At 33.4% G+C, this 26496-nt stretch overlaps 1 protein-coding gene across 2 annotated transcripts in view; it reads left to right on the top strand.

The window, feature by feature from the left end:
- The window catches only part of DPP10 (dipeptidyl peptidase like 10), a 722439-nt gene that overhangs the window by 669816 nt on the left and 26127 nt on the right, over positions 1–26496 (top strand). For both annotated transcript variants that reach the window (XM_024569627.4, XM_053918597.1), the window contains exons 14-19: positions 5799–5890; positions 6449–6496; positions 9477–9598; positions 10921–10968; positions 20327–20425; positions 20533–20602. In XM_024569627.4, coding sequence (XP_024425395.1) covers positions 5799–5890; positions 6449–6496; positions 9477–9598; positions 10921–10968; positions 20327–20425; positions 20533–20602 — 479 coding nt within the window. The remainder of the gene's footprint in view (positions 1–5798; positions 5891–6448; positions 6497–9476; positions 9599–10920; positions 10969–20326; positions 20426–20532; positions 20603–26496) is intronic.

Raw genomic sequence — 26496 nt, 5'->3', positions numbered from 1 at the left:
ATAGATATAATTTCATTTTTTTGAAATCTTGTTTATTCAATGTGTTCTGGTTGAATGTTTATTTCTTCCTTCTGTTCCAACCCATTGATTTGAGTTCTGATTTTCTTCCCTTCACTATTGGTTCCCTGTATATTTTTCTTTATTTCACTGTGCATAGCCTTCACTCCTTCCTCTATTTTGTGTCCAAACTCAACCATTTCTGTGACCATCTGTTTACCAGTGTTTTGAACTTTGCGTCTGATAGGTTGGTTATCTCCTCGTCACTCAGTTGTTTTTCTGGAGTTCTGATCTGTTCTTTCATTTGGGCCAATAAAATAAGAAATGCCCAGTGGGAAATTAAACAAAGGACATTTTAATAGGTCATAAGAGAGTATTTTGCAGAAGCCTGTGTCATTAATTCGAAAATTGAAATGAAACGAATAATTTCATGAGAAAATACACTACCAAAATTATCCCCATGAAAGATAGAGAGCTTAAACTGACTAATGACAGAAAAAATAGAATGGTATTACAAAGAACTTCACCAAAAAAACAACAGTCCCACATGCTCTTATGGGTGAAACCAGACTTTGAAAGGCAATGCAAATACAATTTAAATTGTCCTACAGCATGAATTTTCTTCATAGTTGCCTTAAAGCCTTTTACAAAATGTAATGCCAATTACTGTTTATATATAGATACATATATATATATATATATAATTGCTTAACATGATAAAAACATTTATACGTCAAACCAAAAGCCAAGATAGTGACATTCCCATTAAAGTTTGGAACAAGAAAGGATGCACAATACCCACAACTGCTATGTAATATTGTTTTGGAGGTATTAGTCAATGTAAATTAGAAGAGAATAAACAGCCAATCATAAGATTTGGAAAAATATTTAGTGAGATAGAAGGTTAAATATTTATCATACCCAAATCATACCAAAATCAATAACAATAACCAAATAGAAGTTATAATAAAAGGCATAATAATACGGATAATGAAGAAATCTGTAATTAAAACTGTGTGGTACTGAGACATGAAGAAACAGAGACTAATGGAACAGCACAGATAAGAGAGAAACAGTTTAAGGTAGGTATGGAAATTTAACATGTAATAAAGGTGGCATTTGAAAACCACCAGGGAAAAATGAATTTTTAATGAAATAGTTTTGCTAAAACTGAATATATGTTAGGAAAAATTAAGAGTAGTTCCATACAACCATTGTAACTGTAAAATAATCAAAGCTCTTATATTAAAAGTATATTTAGTATTATATATACTAATATACTTAATATATATACTAAATATACTTAATATTAAAAGTTTACTTAGAGAAAAAACAGCAATAAATTTTTGTTACCTTGGCTTAAATAAAGCCCTTTAAACTATGTACCATCACTTAGCATCAGTAAAAATATTTTGGTAAATTTGATTATATAAAGATTACTAAAAAACTTTTTGGAAAAAATACACCATAACCAATGTAAACATAAAATGATAAACAAAGACAGTTTTCAGCTTGTATCTCACATAAAAGGATAGAGAGACATAAAGATCTGTTAAAATTAAAGAACTGGAAGGAGCAAGGCAAGGAACATGAATAGAGGACTCATGGGCATGGACAATGGGGAGGTTGACTGTGGGAGTGCGGGGATGGGGCAGGGGAGAGCAATGGGGGAAAAAACAAGACAACTATATCTGAACAACAATCAAATTTTTTTAATTAAAAATATGAAAACTCTAAAAAATTTGATAGATAGACAAACATTAAGAGTTAGACAACATGTGAATGGAATATTACATATGTTATTATATACATATATATATATATATATATATATATAAGATGCTCAAATTTTTTAATGAAATTATGCCCACATACTTGTTTCAAGTTGAGTTTCACTGGAAGCCAACTGTGAAAGGAAGATTGCAGGGCAATTATTACAGAGAAGATCAGTAACTTTAGAAAGCAGGAGAAAGAAGCAAGAGTGGGCAGACGAGTTGGAGCTGCAGTGTCATCTGAATGAAGGTCTCAGTTGACCATGCAGAGAGTTCTGGACTGGCATGGCCCTTCAAAGAAGTCCCAAATTAAGGCAAGAAGGTTGGGCTTCTGTGCTCCAATACTGATCAGGATGTCTTAGGATTGGAGCTGCCCTTCAAAAGAGGAATGAACTTGGGTTAGGCCATCCATTTTATTCAGTTTAGGTAATTCCCAAAGAAGACTGTCAGCTATGGACCTTCTTCCAGAAGCACTGCTGGCCACTGAGGGAGTAGGTCCTTCCTTTCAGAAGAGACTTTTGGTTGGCATAGTGTCTACCACAGCACCATTTATGACCTAAGGTCTCAAGGTGCCTACTTTAAAGGAGACTGAGGCATTATTGTCCTATGTACAATGTTTCTTGTATCCTCTTCATTAACTGTCTCTATTTTTCATATTATATGGCTGGATACCTTCTGGACAGACCTCGTATATCCTGAAGATATTTCCCTATACATTAAGCAACAAACAAATATATATATAGGGTTAATTACTATAACATTATTTGAGATGTGCCTCACTGGAGGCTAGTTGAATTAATTATGGTATACCTACGCAATGAAGAACTGCATAATAATAAAAAGACAAAAAATCTACAAGGAATATAAAGCATGCCCTGCATTCTCTCTAATTTATATATTTGTAATTAGGTTTACACTTATACTTATAGTGATAAAATGTTAATTTTTAGTTATAGAGTTTCCCTGGTCAAAAAGAAAGATAAATAATTTTTATATGTGTGAGGGAGAATGTGAACCAAGCTCCCTCAATACCAAACTTTAAATCACACTGATATGAATTTTAATTGAAGATATTTTTAGAACCCAAACACATACGATGTATACATGCAGAAAAAGAAATCATGAAAATCTATCTATTTATGTATCACCATCTATAAATTTTAGCCTCTGAAATGCCCAGAATTAATAGTGTTTTAAACAATGAGCATACCTAACCCCAAATTTTGATATCTAAATACCACAATCCAGTATAAGAAAACTCCTTGGATAAATGACTCATTACAGACATGGTACATAGGAATTAAAATGTTCTTACATCTTACTGTGCAGAAAAAAATAAAAAAACATGCTCAAAGACTAATATAGTCATTTGCAAAGACTAGAGGGATTGAATTGAAAGAGTTTCCACTAACCAGTTTTTCACAATTTCATTATTCTAAAGAATAAGAACAATAGTGGAAAATAATATAGTGGAAAATAGTATTTAAAATGTTTAAGTCTGTAATAATATAAGAAGGTAAAGAGAGTTAACATATGTGAGGTAAAAATAGGGGATATTCTTTTTATTAAAGAATGCTACTTAATAAATATAGAAGCAGTATTAGAATCCAAAAATCACTTTTGAAATAATAATTATTCATGGAAAGATCATAAATGAATGACACCATAGCTATTGAATGAAAAGTTTATAGAGAACAAGCTGTTTACACAATTTGCAAGTATTAATCTGCTTTCAATTACAAAGCAAAGTGTACTTTCACAATGAAAGTATCTCACAGTTATGTAAATAATATTGTCATGAGTGTGGAGGTATGTCATTGTGTGTGTGTCCTTACATGAAGCAGAAGTATCCAATCACCTATATAATATACTTGCCTAAAAAGTTTAGCCTAAATTAAATAATTAGAAAACAATCAGATAAATCAAAAATGCTAAATATTCTATAACATCAATTTTCAACCTTTTTCATCTCATGGCACACATAAGATAATTACTAAAAGTCTTTAGCACACCAAAAATATATATTTTTTGCTGATCTGACAAAAAATAGGTATAATTTTTTTCAGAGTTATCCAAGTGATTTATTCATGAGTGCATACTTTTTCTTTTCCCAATTGACATCCATTTTATATTAATTTTCCTTGAGTGTATATCCTCACCTTTTTTCTAACTCTTTACTAATAATATAAATTTTTAAACATTATATTTTACTGATGATGTTATTACAACTGCCCTGATTTTTCTCCTTTTGCTTCCCTCCATCTAGTGCCCCTCACTCCCTCAGGCAATCCCCCCATTATTGTTCATGCCTGTGGGTCTTGTGTATAAGTTCTTTGGCTACTCTATTTCCTCTACTGTACTTTATATCCCTACGGCTAAAAAATAAGTATAATTTTGATGAGGAAAAATTGTTCAATGGCCCTGACTAAATAATCAGGAATTGCATGTTTTAAAAATTCTTGTGGAACACCAGTTGAAAATTGCTGTTCTGTAAGATCACTGGACTAAGAAGCTTACAAATGGTCAATGTAGAAATAAAAAAGATGGATAATTGTTTTACTTCAAAAGATAATAAAGACCCTTGCTGGTGTGGCTCAGTGGATTGAGTACCAGCCTGTGAACCATAGGGCCGCCAGTTCAATTCCCTGTCAGTCAGGGTATATGCCTGGGTTGCAGGCCAGGTCCCCAGTAGGGGGTGAGCTAGAGACAACCACACATTGATGTTTCGCTCCCACTCTTTCTCCCTCCCTTTCACTCTGTCTAAAAATAAATAAATAATGTCTTAAAAAATAAATAGATGACAAACCAAATGCAATATGTAAACATTGATTGGGTTCAGCATTTAAAAAATATACTATATGAGAAGCTATGTAAATTAGAGTATAGATCATATATTCAGATGTTATTAATATGAATATTCACAGGTGTGATATGCAATTTATTTATATGATAAAATATTTTTAACCTTGAGAGATGTATATTAAAGTATTTAGGGCTGAAATAACCTGATACTTACTGCTTATTTCCAAGTGATTCAGCAAATGATAAAAGAAGGGAGGGCAGATATTCAAAATGTTGGATATCTTTTGGTGATTCTAGGTCAGGATTGTATGAGTACTCATGTATTAATCATTCAGCCTTTTTGTAGTTTGGATTATTTTATCAACAAAAAGCAAACAAAAGAGATACAATTTCATACTCATTAATTTGACAAAAATTTAAATAGCCTGATGAAATTAACTATTGATGAGGAAGCGAGAAAGTAGTGGAGCAATAGAAACTTGTATTGCTACTAGACTATATATAACTTTGGAAAACATTTTGTCATTATCTAGTTAAGTAGAAGACATGTATACCCCCTAACTAAGCAATCCCAGTTTTTGTTGTTTGTCTCAAGAAAATCCTGCCATGGCCATCAAGAGACATTAGTAAAACTGTTTACATAGACAACTTTTTTAAAAAGCAAAAGCTTGGAAACACTCAAATGTCAAGAAAAAGATAAGTAATGACAATTTATATAACAAAATACCATATAACAATGAAAGAAAACTATGGCCTCATGCATCAACCTCAAATAAATTATTCATTGAAAAAAGCAAATCTTATAGTGATACACATGGTATAAAGTTTGAAAGTAAATAATCCTTAACACTTACTTGGCATAAAGTTGGTTCTGAAATGTTTTAAATCTGTCAAAACTGCACAGCTATCAATCATTTAGATGCGACTTATCAAAGTTCTGTGTCTGCACCAAATGCCAAGATGACATCCCTGACCAGATGATGCACAGGAGATCTTCACCTAGAGGTATCTTCTGAATGGTTTTCCAACAGCATAACAATGAAGGCACTGTCTTCCCTGAGTCTATGTTTGTATAAATGTGTGTGCATTACTGAGATGGAACATGAGAAACTGAACATTAGTTGAGAATTAAAGAATTAAAAGTGACATAAGCAGTTACTACTTTTGTTTTGACCAGAGAGATGCTGTTTAAATTTTTAAAAATTAATATTATCTATTTCTTTGCAGAGTAAAAGTGAGCAAATTACCATACGCCACTTAACTTCAGGAAACTGGGAAGTGATAAAGATCTTGGCATTTGATGAAACTACGCAAAAAATGTGAGCATTTTTGGTTCTAAGGTCAGGTGGGAAGTCAGGTTGTCAACTGCACTATTTTCTATCAGATTTGTGTTTTGCCTACCACGGTCCTAGTCCAAAGAACATGGCCACCTAATAGCATTTACTTTAAAGACTTTATCCTTCACCCAGAGACACACTTACGCAGACACATGCCCACACATGCACACACGCATACACTCAGAGGGATTGAGAGAGATCATAAAAAGTGTGATAATATTTTAAGAAAAATATGTTTACTAAAAGAATCAAAGTGCTTTGATTAAATAATAAAAAAGCTCTTCTATATTATTTTTTAATTCTTTTTCTTGTTGTTCAAGTACAGTTGTCTCCATTTTCCCCCACCACTCCCCCGGACCCCAGCCATCACCACTTCCCACCCTTGATCCTAACAGTGTAAAAATTCAAGTAAAAAGAGTGAGTGTGGCAAAAATTGATTTGTGTGGTTTTCATAATGCTTTATAGTGTATTTTTTAAATGCTGAACCCAGTCAATGTTTACATATTGCATCTGGTTTGTGTTGTTTTCTTTCCTGGGCAGTTACTTTCTGAGCACTGAGTCTTCTCCCAGAGGGAGGCAGCTGTACAGGTAAGCCATGTACATATCTCTGCACAGGGTGATTTCTCAATGGCCATCTACACAGCTTAATGATGGGATGGAAAAATCTGAAGTTGGTTTTGACATGGCTAGGGAAGAGCCAACCTTGCATGGCAGAACCTCACATTCTTGGTCCAGTCCCCCAGCTCAAACCTTTGTGATCCTCCAAGGTTTGAACCAGAATTAAGACCATCTTGCAGCTCCCTTTTTTTCACCTGTATTTATAGTCTCAAAATATTTTTATGAGACTTGCTTTTCTTAACTACCTATATCATAGGCATTCACATATTTTCCCCAGGGGCCTTTTCTTCTACTAAGCCTCGTTTTGAATTTTCAGGGCATTAATATTGCACCCGTGCAGTTTATTTATGAAAAAAAATAAAAGCATTGTAAATGCTTAGTAGACTGGATCAAGTGGAAGTATCTCTTTCCACCCCCCTCCATAGTGTGTAAAATCCATTAAGTTTGTTATTAGAGCCAGTAATGCTTATTACTTAAATAAAGCAGTGGATGGGGAATATTTTCATCTATCCAATTTTCCCAGGTGGAAAGTTAAATTCATAAGAGGCTTAAGGTCAAGCCTATTTAGTATTAAAATGTCTCCTCACTCAGAAAGTTTTAGTAGGACTTCACAAGAATGACTTTTGTTTTCCTCCGGCAAGCAACTTATTAATTCTGGACTTTAAATACACTTTCTAATTTCCATTTCACAATTTTAAAGTGTCAAAACTGCCATGGAATATCCTCATTGGAAAGTCATCCTGTTTGAAGAACTATCACCACTGAGTCCTACCAAGTAGCCTAGACTTTCTTTTGAGAGTGAAAATGCATGTTTAAAGTGCCCCAACTCCCTCTAATTCATCCATAGATTTATATTTATACATAAATTGCTTTTATCTGAAGCAAGCCTCTCCTTTTTATCACCCCTTCCAATATGTCATTTTCATATTCTTTGTCTTTTCTCTTAGAGTCTGGAACCTACATTCTCTAGCCTAATGACTTCCAAAGGAAGAACAGTTTTTATTTAAAGACACTGATTCTAACTTGGGTTTAGAGGTCTTAATGAAAGTATTTGTCACTGTTGTTTCTTTTTTTTTTTTTTTTGATACCTGAAGCTTATCTTCCTTAAAACTTATACTATGATTGATAATGGCAGTCATGACATTTTAAGATGTGGAAATAGTTGACCAATGTTTTATTTCTCTTATTTTTATAAAATTCTTAAAGGAAAATTAGTGTCAGAAGATTAGACTTGGCCAGGTTGAGTCAATGGCACTCCCCAATTGCTCTTCCCTTTATTAGCCTAAAATGTGATTTGAATCACAATGACTTCTTAGATTTGTGTGCTTGACTTTCTCCTTAATGAATGAGGCAGAACAGTCAATTATTCTGTGACTGGTGCTAGCATAACAGTCTGTGCTATAAAGAAAACATAGTACCGATAAATTTCTCCTTAATTAGCTCATCAAATGCCAGTTGGCTTGACTGTCAGGTGATGTTAGTGTTTAATCCAGAAAACCTAATCAATGTCTTGTCAAGGCCATAAAAATAATCATTGGATGGCAATTTAGATACCCTTGAAGAATCAGAACTGCTCCCATATTCAATGTTACACTTTTGTCTCAAATTTTGCATTTCTTATTTCAGCAATTTCATAGTATAAATTATGATAAATTACCAATGTTAAATTCTAGGGAGCTTGGATATGAAAAGTTATATGGAGTAGAGAGAGTAAATGTTTTAAATTCTAGTTATGTCACTAAATATCATCATGTAAATAGTATGTATTCTTCATTTTCCTGTGGTGATGGTTGCACATATTGTGAATATAATTAATGATATTGTACTATATACTTAAAATGGCTAAAATGTCAAACGTTGTGTGTGTGTGTGTATGCACTAGACACTAATACATACACATATAAACCAGACACTAAAGTCCATTAGCCAAACATTAGCTAGGTGGCTAATGGGCTTAAGGGCCTAGTGTATATTAATCATATTTACTAGTAAAAAAATTGAACTCAGGATGTTCTAAATATGAAATTGTAACTTTTAAACCATACTTGATTACTTCTGGTGCTTCTGGTGCTGAAATCAAAATCCCTGTCCCCCATGCCCATGCCTGCAGTGCATCAAAATCAGCATGAGCATGAGTCATTTCAGAATATACAGCCCAAATCATGTTTCATTTCAAAGCAAAATTGAGAATCTTTTGTCAAATCAACATTTATTAAATGTATTATGAGTAATTTTTTATCTATCAACATAGATAATTCATGACATCCCTTTTTAAAAAAATAAATGATTCGAGATATGAAATTTAACCTTGGGGATATATTTCAATCTCTCTGACCTTAAGCATCACTATTTTTGTAACTAAAGAGATGATTGTTTTTTTTTTACCTCCCTGATGTTTCAAAGTATGTATGATTGCTAATATTATGTACATTATCATATCAGTGCAAGTATTTAGTGGGAAAAATTCAGCATTAATATCAAATTCTAATGCTTAGAATGTTGAGTTGACTAAATAATGTGTTTGTTTTTTGTGTGTGACTCATGAAAACATTTATTACTCTTTCAATTAATATGTATTCATGAGGACTTTAAGTTAGTTTCTGTGGCCAAGTCCTTTTAATACTTTACAAATAAATATCTATACAGAAAATGCAGTTAAAAATAAGCTTTATTGAGTTTTATGGAAATCAATCTATTTACAAGCATATATACATATTACATACATACAGGTGTACATACACAATTTTAATTTCATTAAATATAAGGAAACTATGTATGTCTTAACATTAGGAATGTAGCTGATTTTGCATTTTTATGGTAAGTCACAATTTACAATAACACTCCATGTAAGGAATGCTGTAGCTCTTCTGTTAATGTTAACATTTAAATTTAGATGACTCATATTCAAGACCTGGAATGGTAGTATTTCTAACTTTCTTTCTTTTCCCAGTGCTTCTACTGAAGGATTACTGAATCGTCAGTGCATTTCATGTAATTTTATGAAAGAACAATGCACATATTTTGGTGCCAGTTTTAGTCCCATGAATCAACATTTCTTATTATTCTGTAAAGGTAATAGATGATTTCTAATGAAGTTTATTTTACTGATTTTTTCTAATCAACATCTATTCCTATCATTAGTAACTGTTACTCTCTAGCTATATGATTTAATATTCTTAATTTATAATTTTTTGTTAAAAGTTATAAATTATGTATTTACTAAGGTACAAGTTATATTTATGTACTTCACTTAGAAGTAGGCATTGGGAATAAGTACACGTGAGTCAACAAGGGCTATTTGAACATGGACCTTTTAAAAAAGTGAATAAATATATTTATATCAACAAAGTCATGCTACAATAATAAACTAATTTAGCTATATTTTGGAAAAGCAGTAGTCATTAAAATAATGGCTTGGTTGATAGAAGATTTAGGATATGCAGAAATGTAATTTTCTGGGTCTAGTCCCATTCAATTCAGGCAAATTACACCCATTCCAGTTACTTATTCTCTCTGTAAATGTTATAGTCATACACAGGGGTATGGTATCTCTAGGTTATAGTGATATAAATCATTGTCCTTTTAATAAGATACTGTATTTCCCAGAGTTGAAATGAGATATATGTCCTCCTGTAATGTGATAAATTGAGTGCCACAACTTCAGTTGGTAACCTAAGCTGTCCTGTTCTAACATACCATGAAGAATAAACCAACTCTTACTCATGGAAATTATTTTTCCCCTTGACATCTGAAATGAAGTAATCAAAAAAGGAAAGTACTTCTTTGATGACACCAGGGAAAAATAATTAGACGTCTATATAGAGCTCCCTAGAGAAGTGAAGTTTCTTATGGTTACACCTGAATTAACTAGTATATTTGAAATAATTAGTGATTTCAGTAACATATTTTTTAAATTAAAATATAATTAGCCCTCATTTTTATTTATCTTGTTAATGAAACAATTCTAATATGCATGCATTTTTTTCTTGGCTGAGTGGTAAATATAATTTAATCTTGCTTGTGTAGATGAAGGAGGTGTCACGGAGTCATGAATCTCTTTCTGAATATCTGACTGTTCTATAAAAGACTAGAGAAAGAGAGAGTAAGTTGTACCATATTGGCTAAAACGATAGACTTATAGGAATATAGGATTTTGGAGAAAAGGGATCTTAACAGCAGTCTATGCAAACAGGTTCTTTCCCCCTATATTCTTATTTTTCTGAATAAAATATCCATAGAAAGGAAGAGAATCTAGTGGTCTGGTTTCTGTTTCATTATGTTTTAACTATGAAATACTTCCATTTGTGGAAAAAAGAAAACTCTTATCATGTAGCCTTTCCAGTGATTACTATTTAGATTTCTTTAAAATGTTTATATATATGTTTAAAATGCAGGTCCAGGAGTCCCAGTGATCAGCCTACATACCACGGACAACCCAGCAAGTAAGTACTTGAACACAGCAATGCAGAAGAGTCACAGTTAGTATTGGTCTTGGGTGTTATATTATTTATTCTGAGTGTCATACTCTTTAGAACCTTCTTCAAAAGAGTCCCTAGCACAAGGAAAACTGTGTAGGCACCATCAACTTGACCTTGTGTATGGAAGAGAAACAGTAAAGCAAGTGGTTTTAGTCATGTTACAGCTGGAGTTGGATCTTACATGCCTAAAATAAGCTGTTTACTGTGTCTATTAAATGTGGAGTGATTGATGAGGCTCATTTAGGTATATTTCAGTTGACTAATCCCTTTGTGCCCTTGGATTATTCTTTCCAGGGGCCTCATACACACACACACACACACACACACATGTATATGTGTGTGTGTAAAAGACAGGATGCATATATATAAATAAAATATCTTAAATATTTTATTTATTTATATAAACAAATAAATATTTAATAAATAAATATTTTAAATATTAATTTTAAATATTTTAATGGTTTTAAATATTTGAATAATATTGAAATTATTTTTGAAAGTGTGTTTTATAAATAATTATTTATATAAAATTATTTATTTATTTGTATATAAATAAAATATAAAATCTGTCTGTTCCAGATATTCAGGACTTTCTAGTTTCATATATTCATTTACTTTTTTATATATTTATTCAACTGTCCTTCATCCACTGAGTGAGCACTTACCTTATCAAGCACTATGACATAGACTAGATGTACATTGCTGGCAAGATATGGTCAATATGTTTAAGAACTCATAGTAGAGTGATTAAATAAATACAGGACTGAGTTAATTTTAACAGTGAATAGCCAGGCTGCTTCCTGCCACCCTTTCTTCTTACTTTTTTCCATGTTTCTTTTCCTTCTTACAATTAAAAAATATATATATTTAATTAATATTCTTATGTTCTAATGATTTACTGTAGGATACTATAATATAATAAGTTAGGCTTATATTTATTAACTTATTTAATCCTCAGAACACCCCCTGAGATAGTTAATTTTATTAACCTATTTTATAGATGAGGAGACACAGTCTGAAAGTTTAAATAACTTGGCTAGAGTCATACTGACAGGTGACAGAGCCAGGAGTCAGAGGAGACAGTCTGGCTCCAGAGCAGGCTTTCTAATCACTACTGCATGATGGCACCTGATTCTACTGTGTTTTTGCCTCTCACATCGCATGCTTATATTTAGGTAGGAGTTTTACTGAGATGCCTAGACTTAAAAGAAATGCAGGTATAAAAGTGCAATGTTGAATTATAAAGGTCAACTTTAGAGTACAGAGGGAAACCTTTTATACTCTTCAAATACCACCATATGAAGACTTCTTGCCTATTCCAGAAAAAATCAAAATCTCTAGATTTTTAATTGGGCTTTGTATGGCTGTAAAAATTTTAGCACATCTTTCAGTTTCTACTTATTAGTATAAATCTTTAAAAGGTTATGGTAAACAAGTTAAATCTATTCAATATTAATACTAACAACAGCAATAATTATAACAAAAACAGTATATCAAAATCACTGTATAAATGAGTTCATCACATACCTTTTGTGGGATCTGAAATGAAATGTATTTGTAACATAAGATGCACTCAATAAAAGGCAACTATTTGTGTACATTGTATATTCTGTGAAACTTACTATTTAAAAATCATTTAAAAATGTTAATAAATTTTATTCCATGTTCACAAGGCATTGTTGTTTTCTAATGTGTTTTGCTGCAAATCATGAAACATTTTTGTCTAAAGGAAATCTTTCTGATTTCCCTGTTTATAAGGAAATTCTGATCTTTATAGGGTCAAGAAAAATAAAAGGGGGCTGTGAACAGTGGTCATGTGCCTAAATTTCCTTTCAAAAGACAACTATTAAGAAGAAATGTACATTTAATTGCAACCAAATCTTTGGGCCAGTGGATCTTTCATTAAACATTGATACACTACTCAGGCAGTCACGACTCACTTGGGGGTCACAGGAAGTAGAACAAGGCATGAAAATAAAATTAAAAAAAGAAAAATGAAATTATGTAATAAACATGGAAAACCTTTAAACCCTCTAGTTACTGAAGAAATACAAAGTAAAATACTGCCATGCAATTTTTTCTAACAAATTAATAACATCAAAATTTACATTGCTAATGAGGATATAATGAGAACCTCTTAACTTCGTGGTAGAAATATAAATTATAGCAAACATTTTGAATAAGTCATAAGCCTTAAATCTTGTATACCTATTTATTTAGTGTTTTTCCTTGTGATAGTTTATACTGAGGAAACAACTCTAGAGAAAATTATAATAGAGCTATTGATGATAGTGAAAAAGCATAATACAACTTTAAAAAGAGTAATATGTAAATAAATTTCAATGGAATATAAATTATTATGCTGGATATTTTCCATTTGTCCTTCCAGAACCAGTCGTAACTCTATTTTTCTCTGTCCCAGTCTCTGCCCCAGAAGTAGTGTGTATGGATGAGTTAGGTTCTATTGTCATTTGGCTGTCACTTGGATTTGTCTGAAGTAAATCGTGTAGGTAGCTGGAGACAAGAGAAAGTCATTTTGCAGTAGCTAACCCCCTGGTTCTAGCCCTTTGCAGTCACCCAGGTTGCTACAGGTCCTGGCTGGAGGACATGGTTGAACTTTCACACAAACATCTCCAAGTAGCTGCTCTCTCCCTGTGGCCTGTAGGCCTAGCTACTGTCATACAAACCCTGGGTTATTTCACTATTTTTTGTGATCCCCTGCATATTGTCCATGTCGTTGTAAATAGTCCTCTGTTAAAGTTTCATCAAATTTTTCTAACAAAGTTGCCATTAGTTTCCCACTAGGATTAAAGATATGAATGTGTTGCGAAGGGTGTTGGGAGGCTGGGTGAAAAAGATGAAGGGATGGAATACAGACTGATGTGCCGTCCAGGGAATGTAATCAATAATTTTGTGATAACTATGCATGGTGCCAGTGGGTACTAGAATTATTGGGGAGATCACTTTTTAAATTATGTAAGTGTCTAACCACTATGCTGTACACCTGAAATAATATAATATTGAATGTGAACTGTAATTGAAAAATTAAAAAGTAATAAAAAATAAAAATAGATTTACTAAAGTAATTTCTTCAAAAGTGTTTAAGTTATATTTTTAAGTAATTAAAGAGTCCAGATGTTTATGCCACTCAAAAAAAAAAACTATTTGAAATGAATAGAAAATGACAGGAAGAAAATATTTGCAAATGATAAATACAATTCTTCCATCTATCTGGCAGCGTTCCAGGTGATTTTTTTCTTCTTTTTTCTTGAGTGTTTGCCCAATGCTCTACAGTAGACATATATTATTTTTACAATGATAAAGAAACCCTTCAATAAAATGCTCAGTGACTTGAGACAAGGTATAAATATGTAAACTTTTACTTTAACATTTCAAAAGTCCTTTGTATCACATTACTATTGTTCCCTCTCCTCCTCTTATATTTTCATTTGTTCTTTAGTTTGTATATATGATATTTTTCTTTTACCCTCAGTTTTTAGTCTCTTCTCTCTTTTTCTTTTCTCCCCAATCCATCCCTTTCTCCTCATCCTGCTTTATACTTCTACTTTCTTATCTCTCCTTTCTTTTGCCTTCACAATTTTCTGTTCCAATTTTCTTCTCTTTTCTCCTCAGTACTACACTTAAAATTATGTTTTAACACATCCTTCTCTCCACATTCCCCCCCCCCAAATTAAGCTTATTTTCTGAATTTGTCATGATAAAATGCTATCTGCTCTTGATATTTTTAAAATGGCTTTTATATTTTCTATATATTTTCTTAAATGGAATTTATTTTCCTGTGACCATGGATTACTTTTATTTCACAAGTCAATGAGTGGCCTTTGAGTTAGAAGTAAAAATTTATCAACTGCCCATATGCTAATGTAATAGGTTTATTTTTCCCACTGATATTTGGTAGCAAAGAGAAACTGAACGATTATTAGTATATTGCCCTCATATTTGTGCCTCTAGCTGTATCTATTTATCCATTCATTTAATCAATTAGCCATTTACTACAATAAACCATTGTTTATTTTATAAAAAACTTTTTTAGGAAGATGTTCTGTACTTAAACATTTAACAGGCTTTAGTTCCTAAAAATTGTCCCTTTGTAGCTAGCAAATATCAAGTAATATTCGCTTCCTCTAAATATAAAAATGAATGTTTTTTTCCACATGTAAGTGCATTAAGAGCATTTTTATGATAGTCCTTTGATTTTAAATGTTGAATTCATGATGAATGTTTACAGAGTATTTAAATTTTATAATTGAATGTTTAGGATAGCTTTCTTGAAAATATACTGTTGTTTAAATAATTTGAACTTTTATATATGTTGGGGGTAGGAAAAAATCTGAGAATACCCAATTTCTCTAATTTGCATTATAGAGAATGGCACTTATTTACAAGAGAGGGAGTTTGATATGCCTGAAATTACACATAAAATTCAAACTCCAATGCAGGTAACAGAACATTAAATGGTTATAATACAATATGATAATTTTCCTAGTAAAAGAGGCATAAATCCAAAAAAGAAGTCAGTGCAAAGGCATTTCAGGAAGAAGGAATGTGAATGTACAAACATAAGAAAACATAAAAATGTTCAGGTTTTCAAGAAAAGGTTGTTCAATGTGGATGGGACAAAGCATATTTTAAAAAGCAAAGATATAGAAATTATAGGGATAGACTGGAAACATCATAAAAGTGTTATGTTTCATTCTAAGGAGTTTGAATTTAACAATAAATTATCAATGATAAACATTGACAATTTAAAGAATTCTTAATCTGTCCATGGAGTAACTGGAGGTAGACATGGCCTCTTGTCAAAAAGAAAGAAATAGAAACAAGGAGAGGAGAAAAAAAGGGAGAAAAGAAAGGAAAAGAAAAAATAAAATTAAAACTGGATAAAATATACAAAACAACAATTTCCAAGCATGGACCAACAGGACATATTGTACATCTCTGAAGGAAGAGAAACAACTGAAATTTAATTGTAATTGCTCTGGCTTTCTGGCTGGAATCATTTTCTGAGTTCTAGTGAAATGAGGAGCAATCCAAGAAGAGTACAAGCTGTCCCTCTGTATCTGCAGGTTCTGTATCCTTGGGTTCAATTAAATGTGGATAGAAAACATTCTAGGAAAAATGTTATATTGTTGCTGATGTGTAAAATGTAATTAGACCTATGGATAGTTACAGCTGTACTGTATGTTTACACACTTCTTTTTTCCATCATTATTCCCAGTGTAACAACTATTTATATAACATTTACATTTTATTAGGTACTATACATAATCTAGAGATTATTCAAAGTATACAGGAGGGACTGTGTAGGTTATAATGCAAATACTGTGCCATTTTATATAAAGGACTTGAACATCCTCTGATTGTGGATTCTGAAAGCAGTCCCCTTTGGATATCAAGAGGTAACTAAAGTATGTTATTGTAGAGTCAGAATAAAGACACTGGAGAAGAGGAAGAGACAGAGAGAAACAACCCCAGAAATCTGCATAAGGCTACAAGCTTTCTTCTTGAGTCTATTGCTGAAAATACCTAAAAACATACAATGTAAATGTTATAGGAAGGCACTCTTTGGGCCTAGGAAATTCAGACCTTGCATAGTGCAGGATACTGTGATGTTCAAGAGAGATCCGGGGAGAGTCAGGCTTCAACAGCAATGAACTATCCACACAGCAAAAGTCACTTAAATCTACACTAAGGAATATATTTTTAAAAACTTTGAAATGATTAAGCTGACCTACAAATAGCCTAAAATATCTGCCAGAAAGAACAAATTCTAATATTTTTAAAATAAGAGAACAAAATCCAGATCCCACCAACATTAATATCACAATGGTCATAATCTAATAAAACACTACTGAGTATGTGGAGAAACCAGAAAATATGACTCACTAGGGAAGAGAAAAAGGCAGTGGATAGAGACAGACTCGGAAATGACAGAGATGATGGAACCCACTGACAAATATGAAAAACCTGCTATTATAAATATTTTTAAAAGATCAAGAAAAATTAAGATGGGAAGAAAAAACAGCATATGTTATTTAAGGTAACATTATAAACTTAACATATCTGAAAAAAAAACCTTAGTTCCTAAGTAGCAAAATTAGATTAAATCTTATAGAAGACCAGTGAATTTGAAACATTATCAAAGAAAACTTGAGTCACAGAGGAAAAAGAATGAAAGAAATGAACAAAGCCCAACTTAATTTATATTTTTAAAATTGGAATCAGAAAGGAGAGGCATAGAAAAATATTTGATGAAATACTGGCCAAATCCAAAATTATATAGGTTTCAGGTGTACAGTTTTATCATACATTATCGGAATATTGTATTGTGCACCACCCCAAATAAAGTCTCCTTCCGTCACCATTTATCCCCCCTGTACCCTCTCCTACCTCCCCACCCACTTTCCTTCTTTTAATCACTAATATGTGTCTATGATTTTCTTCTTTGCTTAATCCCTTGTGAAAAAATTGCTCAACAAACCTCAAACAGGATAAATCCCAATAGGAAAACAGTGATTAAAAAAGTTAAAGCATCAAAATAGAAACACATTGCATCCACATATTACATACATAGCAACAAAGCCAAGAATGACTGTGGACTTATCAGAAGAAAACACACCAAAATGTAATAGAGATAAAATGTTTAAAATACAGATGAAACAAACTATAGAAATGATCCCTGAAAGGGAAAATGGAGACAACTGTACTTGAACAATAAAAAAATGTAAAAAATAAATATAGATGAAAAACAAAACAAAGTCCTCAAACTAGAATGACAAAAGCGCAACCAAAATAAAAAATAAAGAGGCTGAGAATGTTTTGTCATGAGACTTGCAATTTGAAAGAACTAATAAAGGACACAGACAAGGCTTATCTATGCAATAACATGTGTACCTTAAGGACAATACGCGAAGGACAAAAACCTCTCACGGAAGGACACAAATAGCATGATTAGAGAAGAATTGAGAAAAATAACTTAGAAATATTTTGAGCCAAGTGAAAATGAAAACAAAACTAATCCAAATGTGAGGAAACCTAACATTTTGATTAGAAATAAATTTATGTCTCTAAATTGTTACTTTATAAGAAAGGAAAACTTTAAAATCAATCCTTTGAGATTCCATCTTAAGAAAGAAGAAGAAGAGCACATTATTGAAAAGTAAGCTAAGGGAATAAAATAATACAGATGGAAGTGGAAATAAATTCTATATAAAATAGACAAACAGTAGAGAAAAACATGTAAAAACTAAAATATTTTTCTTTGAAAAGATCAATAAAATTCTAGATGGATTTACAACATTAAAAGTACGTTATCATTACCATTTTTATTAAAGAAATAGATGATGTCAACAACAGATTCTACAGATATTAGAATGTTAGTAATGGAACCTTGTAAGTAGTTTTATGGCAGTAAATTTGACTTCTTATATGAAAAAGATAAATTTCTTTAAATGCATACAGTGTTAAACATTCAAACAAGAAGAGATACAATATTTAATATTCTGTTATCTACTAAAATTATTAATTCAGTTAACATTCTTTCCACCAAGAAAACTCCTCCTACTTTAGTTAGCTTCACTGGTACATGCTGTGCAATTTTTAATGTATGAATGCTAAGCTTACATACACTTTTAGAAAATACAATGCCAGTATTAACCAGATTACAAATCCAACATTTATATTACATGGACAAAAAAAATAAATGTTTGTGAATATAGATACGCGTCTTCTTAACTAAATACTAACAAGTAAAATCCAGCATTTTATAAAAGGATACCATATTATGACTATGTGGGATTTACCTGAAAAATCCATGATATTTATAACATTCAACGATCAATGTAACTCAGTACAGCATATTGTAAATTCAAATAATTTAGAAGATAGCATTTGGTTAATTTTAGTAATAATAATAATAATAACAACAAATACTAACAACTCAGAAAAGACAGGAAGTTCCTTAACTCAATAGTAGTATCTATAAAACACCATAACTAACATTAAACTTAATGTTGAAAGACTGAGTGCTTTTACCCAAGATTGGGAAAAAGAATATCTGCTCTCATACCCTCTATTCAACTTTGTGTTAGAGGACTTAGCCAGTGAAATGAAGAAAAAAATATGTAAGTAGAAAAACTGTCTTTATTTGCAGAAGATATAGTTGTAAATAAAACAGAAAACAAATAAAAAATATGAAATCCACACACAAAACTATTAGAAATAATGAGTGAACTTATCTTGGCTATACATACAGACCAATGTAGAAAATCAGCTATTTTATAAGCTATGATACAATGCAAAGTTTAAAAGTAGCTCAAAATATTATTTGAAATAATATCAGAAATCATATAATACTCAAAAATTAATTTTTTAAAAAGTATAAGTCCCCTAAAATAAAAGCAGCCACTTTTGGGAGAAATTAATGACCCACACAGGCATATATATATGTACACATTCATATTTATGGACTAGAAAGATCACTATTTATAATATGTACAATTTCCCCAATAAATCTATAGATTTAATATATCACTTAAAAATCCAGAGAGTTACTGATGCTCCCTTCATATTTGTCCATTATTCCTTTCTTTTTTTTTTGGTGTTTTAAATGTCATACTCTCTATGACTATATTTCCAGATACATTCATTGTTTTCTGTGCTATCTAATAAGCTTTTAATCCTACCCATTATTTCTTCATCTTAGATCTCATAGTTTTCATGTACCTCACATTTTGCAGTTTTTACTTTTAGAAATTGAACATGTCCTTTTTACATTTCTTTCATATTTCACCTTAACACCCTCATGATTTTTCTACCTTACTGAACACAGGGAATATAATTAAAATCTGTTTTTAATATACTTATCTATCCATTATATCATTTGTATCATTTCTGGGTTTTATTGATTAAATTTAGAACTGATTATGTGTAGCATTTTTCTGATTTTTTGCATGCTTGGTTATTTTGTATTGGAATCCTGGCTTCGTGAATTTCATTTCATTGCATGCTTGATAATCTTGTATTCTTTTAAATATTCATAAGCAGAGTAGTAACATGATCAGACTTGCATTTGAAAATGTAAATGCTAATTCTAAGTATAGGGGCAACTGGAGAAAATGTCACTGGAATTCAGTTAGGAAACTGTTGTGGTTATCCAGGAGAGGAATTACAAGCATTTAATCACTGCTTTTAGCACAGTGCCTGCCAAATGTAACAGCTGCATAATTATTTGTTGTTTTGCACTGATTCTTGATCAACACATAGCAGTTAGTAATTTACACTACATTTTTTTGATTTGTAGAATATTTTATATTGGAAAGCAATTCTATGCTGAAGGAAGCTATCCTGAAGAAGAAGATAGTAAAGTCAGAAATTAAAACGCTTCATATCGATGACTATGGTAAAGTTTTGTGCATGCTATGTTATTTGAGAACAACTTTCACTGCATCTTATAGTTTTACATGTAAATGACTCTAAATCTTTAATATTTTGCTCTTTCTTTAAAAGAACTTCCTTTACAGTTGTCCTTTCCCAAAGACTTTACGGACCGAAACAAGTATGCTCTACTGTTAATAATGTAAGTATTTTATTTGTTTTTGGAAAAAAAAAGGAATCTAAAGATTTTATAATTTTTATTATGCCTCACATGACAGCATTCTGATTATAAACAACCATAACGACAACAGAGGAAGTGTAGTTGACTGGACAGCTTCAGTTTGTATGAGTTCCTCAAAGACACTGCCATTGATAACATAGAAGGATGTATAATTTTGTGTTCTTCTTATGTACCAAATTGAACTCAATGTTACTACTGGGTATTGTGAAATATATAATTTGGTTTATGTCTGTTTAGCCATATGCTCCTCTTTTTTTAAAAAAATGCATTGACTGGCCTGTAATTTTCTTTCTTGGGAATATATTTGTCATATCAAAGTTATGCTCATTTCATAAAAACATTTTTATTGTGGTAAGACCACTTAACATGAGATCTACCGGTTAAATTTGTGTGTTCACGACCCAGTATATTAAATACAGGCACAGTGTTTTGGTTCACACATCTGACACTCTATCCACTGAATAGGAACTCCCCAGTTCTCCCCCAGCCACTGGCAACCACCTTTCTACTGTGTGTTTCTATGTGTTTTAATACTCGCAGGACCTCATGTAATTGGAATCATGCATCTTTGCCCTTCTGTGATTGGGTTATTTCACTTAGCATAACTTCCTTAAGGTACATACATAATACAACACATGAGCCCTATGTTCTTTATCAGTTGTTTAGGTAACATTGAGGAAACATTTATTTCTAATGCTGAAACTTTTGGTTACAATTACATCATTCCTATCAATTTTCTTTCCTGGATTCATGACCCAGGAAGCAGCTCCCGTGCTCATAAAACTTGACTTTTCCATATTTTCACCATGGAATTTCCTTTAGAATTAAATTAATCCATACTTTCAATGAGACTATATTGTGACTATGGTATTGGGCACAGAGGACCCTAAGAGGTAATGGTTAACTAACTTGATATTGATGTAGTGTTGTGTTCCTGAGAGTAGTAAGTTATTTTCCATATTAAGAACCCAGCCAGCATGTTGCTGTAACAGTCTAGATTTGCATCAGAGTCTCAGTAAGAATGGTAGAAATGAAAATAACATGACTTGTCATGACTGCTGGATGTAGACAACAGTATTCTGTCTGTGGAATCACACTGCCTAGCTTCAGATTCTAGTTTTGTCACTTATGAGCAGCATGTCCTTCAAAGAGTTACTTAACCTCCCAGAAGGCTCAGTTTCCCCAAAGGTAAACAAACGTTGCAATACAGCCTATGTCTTAAGGTTGCTTTTAGATTAAATGAAATACATCTTATGAAGTACCAGGCACGCATGATTATTATAATTAATGTGATTAATTCATTCTTTTATATAGATTGTATTGATTTTATTTAGGTATTTTAATAAGTAGAAGCAATCTTCCTCTTCATTTTAATAAGCCAAATACTATGAAATATGCAATTTGTAATATTTTCCCTTAGCCCAGCGTTTGTTCCTACCTATATAGTCCCTTAGCCTCACTTTGTTTCTCAAGCTCAGACCTTTCTCCTTTGTCTCTAATACCCAGAAGGTTCCCAAAGCTCCTGGAGTCTCTCTGGGAAAGTTCGTATGTGTTCTTTTTCATCTTAACTTCTTCTTTTGTCTCTTCTCTTTCACCTAGTTGCCTTCAATTCCTATTGAGTTACATCTCTAATATATCAAGGACATATTTAAGGCCTAAAAATGAGACACAAAAAGAAAAAAAAATCCTCATTTGCTGTTTTAGTCATGGCTGCCTTGGGAAAAAGAGATTGTTCTTTACATTCACTAAAAAATGTGGTTTCTCAGAGAAAGGTATCCTTTACTAGGCATCCTTGCGCTTCATATCAGAGGGCTGCGGAGCAGCATCACAGTCAGGAGAAAAAGTCGACAAGAGTTCCAGATTCTCTGAGGCCTGGTCTCAGAGAAGCCAGCTGGCTTGTCCTGGCATCAGATTTATGCTTTGATGTGGGTGATTTTTAATTTCTAAGGGGAATGCAAAAGCTAGCACAGCACTCAATTTCTCTTATTAGAAAGGGTATTCAGGTCCTTTTTAGAGCCAGGATGGTAGAGTAAAGGTACTGGCTTAGGAGTCAGGTAGACTTGTATTCTAATCCTAGTTTAAAGACTTACCAATATCTTCTGTTCCCTTATAAATAAATGGGATATAATAATATGGCATAATTTATTTAAACCTGTCACCATAGTGTTTGGTAGAGCATAAACACTTCTGCTTAATATTAATAACTTGTAACCATAATAATTGTAACCATAATTATTAGTAGTAGTATTTTTAGTACTATATGTAATATAAAATTAGCATCCATAAAGTTATTTAATAGACGTTCATTACTAAAACATATAAAATAATTTTGTCAGGCCTACAGAATTTTCTTTGTTAACTTTTTATTGATGAAAGTGAGTATTAATTCATTAGTTTCTATAACCTAATTATAGTAAATATTAATGTACTTTATCTAAACTCCTTGGTTTTCAGGTATAAATTCTCAGTGTAGCAGAACATGACTTACAAAATTAAACTGAACCTGGCTGGTGTGGCTCAGTGGATTGAGTGCTAGCGTGAGAAGCAAGGGGTCACCAGTTTGATTCCCAGTCAGGGCACATGCCTGGGTTGCCTACCAGGTTCCCAGGAGGAGGCACGTGAGAGGCAGTCACACATTGATGTTTCTCTCCTTCTGTACCTCCCTTTCCTCTAAAAATAAATAAATAAAACTTTAAAAGAAAACTAAATGGAAGACTTTTAACATTTTTAATTTAAGAAATGATCTATTGTCTTAAGCTGCATGATCATTTCTAAAATCTTTATGCTTGGAAATCTTTATGTGTCAGAATGGCTAAGTGTGAAGTGTTTTGTAACTGTTTTTTTAAATTGCTTATAATTTAAAGACATTTTTCTCTTAAGGTTAAAGCATGTTTTCAGTGACAGTGGATTTCCCACTCTACAAAAGTAGATAATGATAATTGATTTTTTCCCTAAACAGGCAATTAGTGAAGAAGAATAAATAAAGTGACTATTATTTAAACAAGGCTAAGAGATGATTTTTGGTGTCTATACTTTGTGCTATTCTGTGCAGTGCATCTAGTTCCCAACAGAATGAGCCTCTGATGTCGCATGCACGGGTGGGTTTATAACCAGGAAACTCTAAAATAAATACATGAGTGGGAGACAGGCTGCAGCAAATACCTGAGTAGCTGGAAGGAAGATTGGCCATGACGAGAGTGACCACTGGCAATTAGCAAACTCCTTTCTGATAAATACTCATTGTTGAACTTCAGAAGAAATGGCCCTCTGAGTGCCCCTCTGTGTCTATGTTATCTGAAACCCAAACCTAATTTCATGATGCTGAAAGGGCTAGTGAATCAATGGCAACAGGATATTTTACTGTAATAGACAACCCGAGGAGCATTGCCATTACAAAGGTGTCTCAGTGGCCTCTATTAGTAGTGGTCTCTGTGAGGTCATGACCCCCTTTTCCTTTCCTACTTCTATTCTCCTTCCAGATGCCTAATTGTCCGTTTCCAGTCTTTCTGTTTAACATTACAGGGAGTCTTCAGGACCCAATAGTCCATATTCATCTTTATACATGTGTAGGTATGAAGTGGATATACACCTGTATTCATTTCAGCATTTATCACCTTGAACTATTATTTATTTTATTCTTATTTTCTACACATGCATATGCAATTTAATGCAGTGCACATTTACATGTTGCTTCTATGTGTAAGAAGCTGTATTAATGGCTGTAGAGAGACAGAAAGATGACAAGAATCTTGAAATCTTTTAGATTAGTTAAGGATATACCCCCTATGCCTAAGCACACATAGAGGAGCCGTATGAAAACCTACTGACTAACCTGTAATGTTAACAGTGCAAGACTGAAGATTATGTGAGATAACCTACAGCTATCCATGCTTATTTGATAAATACATAACTATGAATCTAAATGTGTAGACCCTAGTAGGAAGCAGTTCAGGCATATGTACTGTTATTAAAGATAAAGATTGTTTGTTTCTTTGTTTGCTGTAACCATGCAGAGAAGCACTGTTGAGCTGGGAAGTTTCATTCAGGGTGAAGGAATCATCATGTTTTTCCATGTTCTACTCTTTCGTGTTTAACTTATGTCTGCCACACTTGATGGAGGTCTAAGTCAGGGAGGCAGTGAATGTTCAATGATTAACTTACAGATTGTAGTGCACTCTAGCTTGTCCTTTGACCTTCTTCCCTTTCCTTGAATTCATCTTTCTTGAAAGTCTAATGAGATCATGATTATCCATCTAGTCTTATCTTACTTAAGCTGTCTTTCACTCTCCTCATTAGATCATCTGTATTATCCTATTACAATCCTAAATCCATGCCTTTCTGTACAACTATACTCATATAACCTGCTATCTGAAGGCTGTCCATATACTTTTAAAAAAAAATTTTAGGGGGAGAACCAAGATGGCGGCGTAGGTAGACACACTGCGCCTCCTCGCACAACCAGAACTGACAGAGAATCGAACAACAAGGGGCACCAACACCAAGAAAATAGAAAATAACCATTCATCCAGACTGGTAGGAGGGGCGGAGACGGGCACCGGGGTGGAGAGGACTCGCGCGGCTGTGGCGGGACTGAGACTGGCAGAGTGTGGGACAAATGGCGCAGGCAGTCCGAGCACTAGCAGACCCTGCGGCCCCACATCTGCGCAGATAAACCGAGAGGGCCGGACTCAGAGTGGCGGAGAGTGGGGCAGGCAGAGCAGCGGGTAGCACCCCGCGCGGCACCAAATTCGCCCACAGATAAACCTGACGAACGGCGGGCAACAAAGCAGATTGTGCAACCCAGGGCTCCAGCTCCGGGAAATAAAGCCTCAAACCTCTGATTGAAAGCGCCCCTGGGGGTTGGGGCGGCAGCAGGAGAGACTCCCAGCCTCACAGAAGAGGTTGTTGGAGAGACCCACAGGGGCCTAGAGTGTGCACAGGCCCACTTACTCGGGAACCAGCACCAGAGGGGCCCAGTTTGATTGTGGGTATCGGAGTGAAAGATTGAAATCCGGAGGACAGTGAGGCGGGCGCCATTGCTCCCACTCGGCCCCTCCCCCACGTACAGCGTCACAGCTCAGCGACCAGCATTACCCCGCCCCGGTGAACACCTAAGGCTCCGCCCCTTAAAGTAACAGACGCGCCAAGACAAAAAAAAAAAAAAAAATGGCCCAAATGACAGAACACTTCAAAGCTCCAGAAAAAAGACAACTAAGCGACGAAGAGATAGCCAACCTATCGGATGCACAGTTCAAAGCACTGGTTATCAATATGCTCACAGACTTGGTTGAATCTATTCGAAAAACAGATGAAAAAATGAAGCCTATGCTAAGAGAAACGAAGGAAAATGTACAGGGAACCAATAGTGATGAGAAGGAAACTGGGACTCAAATCAATGGTGTGGACCAGAAGGAAGAAACAAACATCCAAGCAGAAAAGAATGAAGAAACAAGAACTTGGAAAAATGAGGAGAGGCTTAGGAACCTCCCGGACGCCTTGAAACGTTCCCACATCCGAATTATAGGGGTGCCAGAAGGAGAAGAGGAAGAACAAAAAATTGAAAACTTATTTGAACAAATAATGAAGGAGAACTTCCCTAATCTGGCAAAGGAAATAGACTTCCGGGAAGTCCAGGAAGCTCAGAGAGTCCCAAAGAAGCTGGACCCAAGGAGGAACACACCAAGGCACATCATAATTACATTACCCAAGATTAAACGCAAGGACCTACATCCAAGATTACTGTATCCAGCAAAGCTATCACTTAGAATGGAAGGGAAGATAAAGTGCTTCTCAGATAAGGTCAAGTTAAAGAAGCTCATCATCACCAAGCCCTTATTATATGAAATGTTAAAGGG

The sequence above is a fragment of the Desmodus rotundus genome, chromosome 2 (genome assembly GCF_022682495.2).
Source record: "Desmodus rotundus isolate HL8 chromosome 2, HLdesRot8A.1, whole genome shotgun sequence".
Taxonomy (NCBI): domain Eukaryota; kingdom Metazoa; phylum Chordata; class Mammalia; order Chiroptera; family Phyllostomidae; genus Desmodus; species Desmodus rotundus.
The sequence above is the reverse complement of the archived record's forward strand: the minus strand, read 5'-3'. Positions and strand labels throughout refer to the sequence as shown.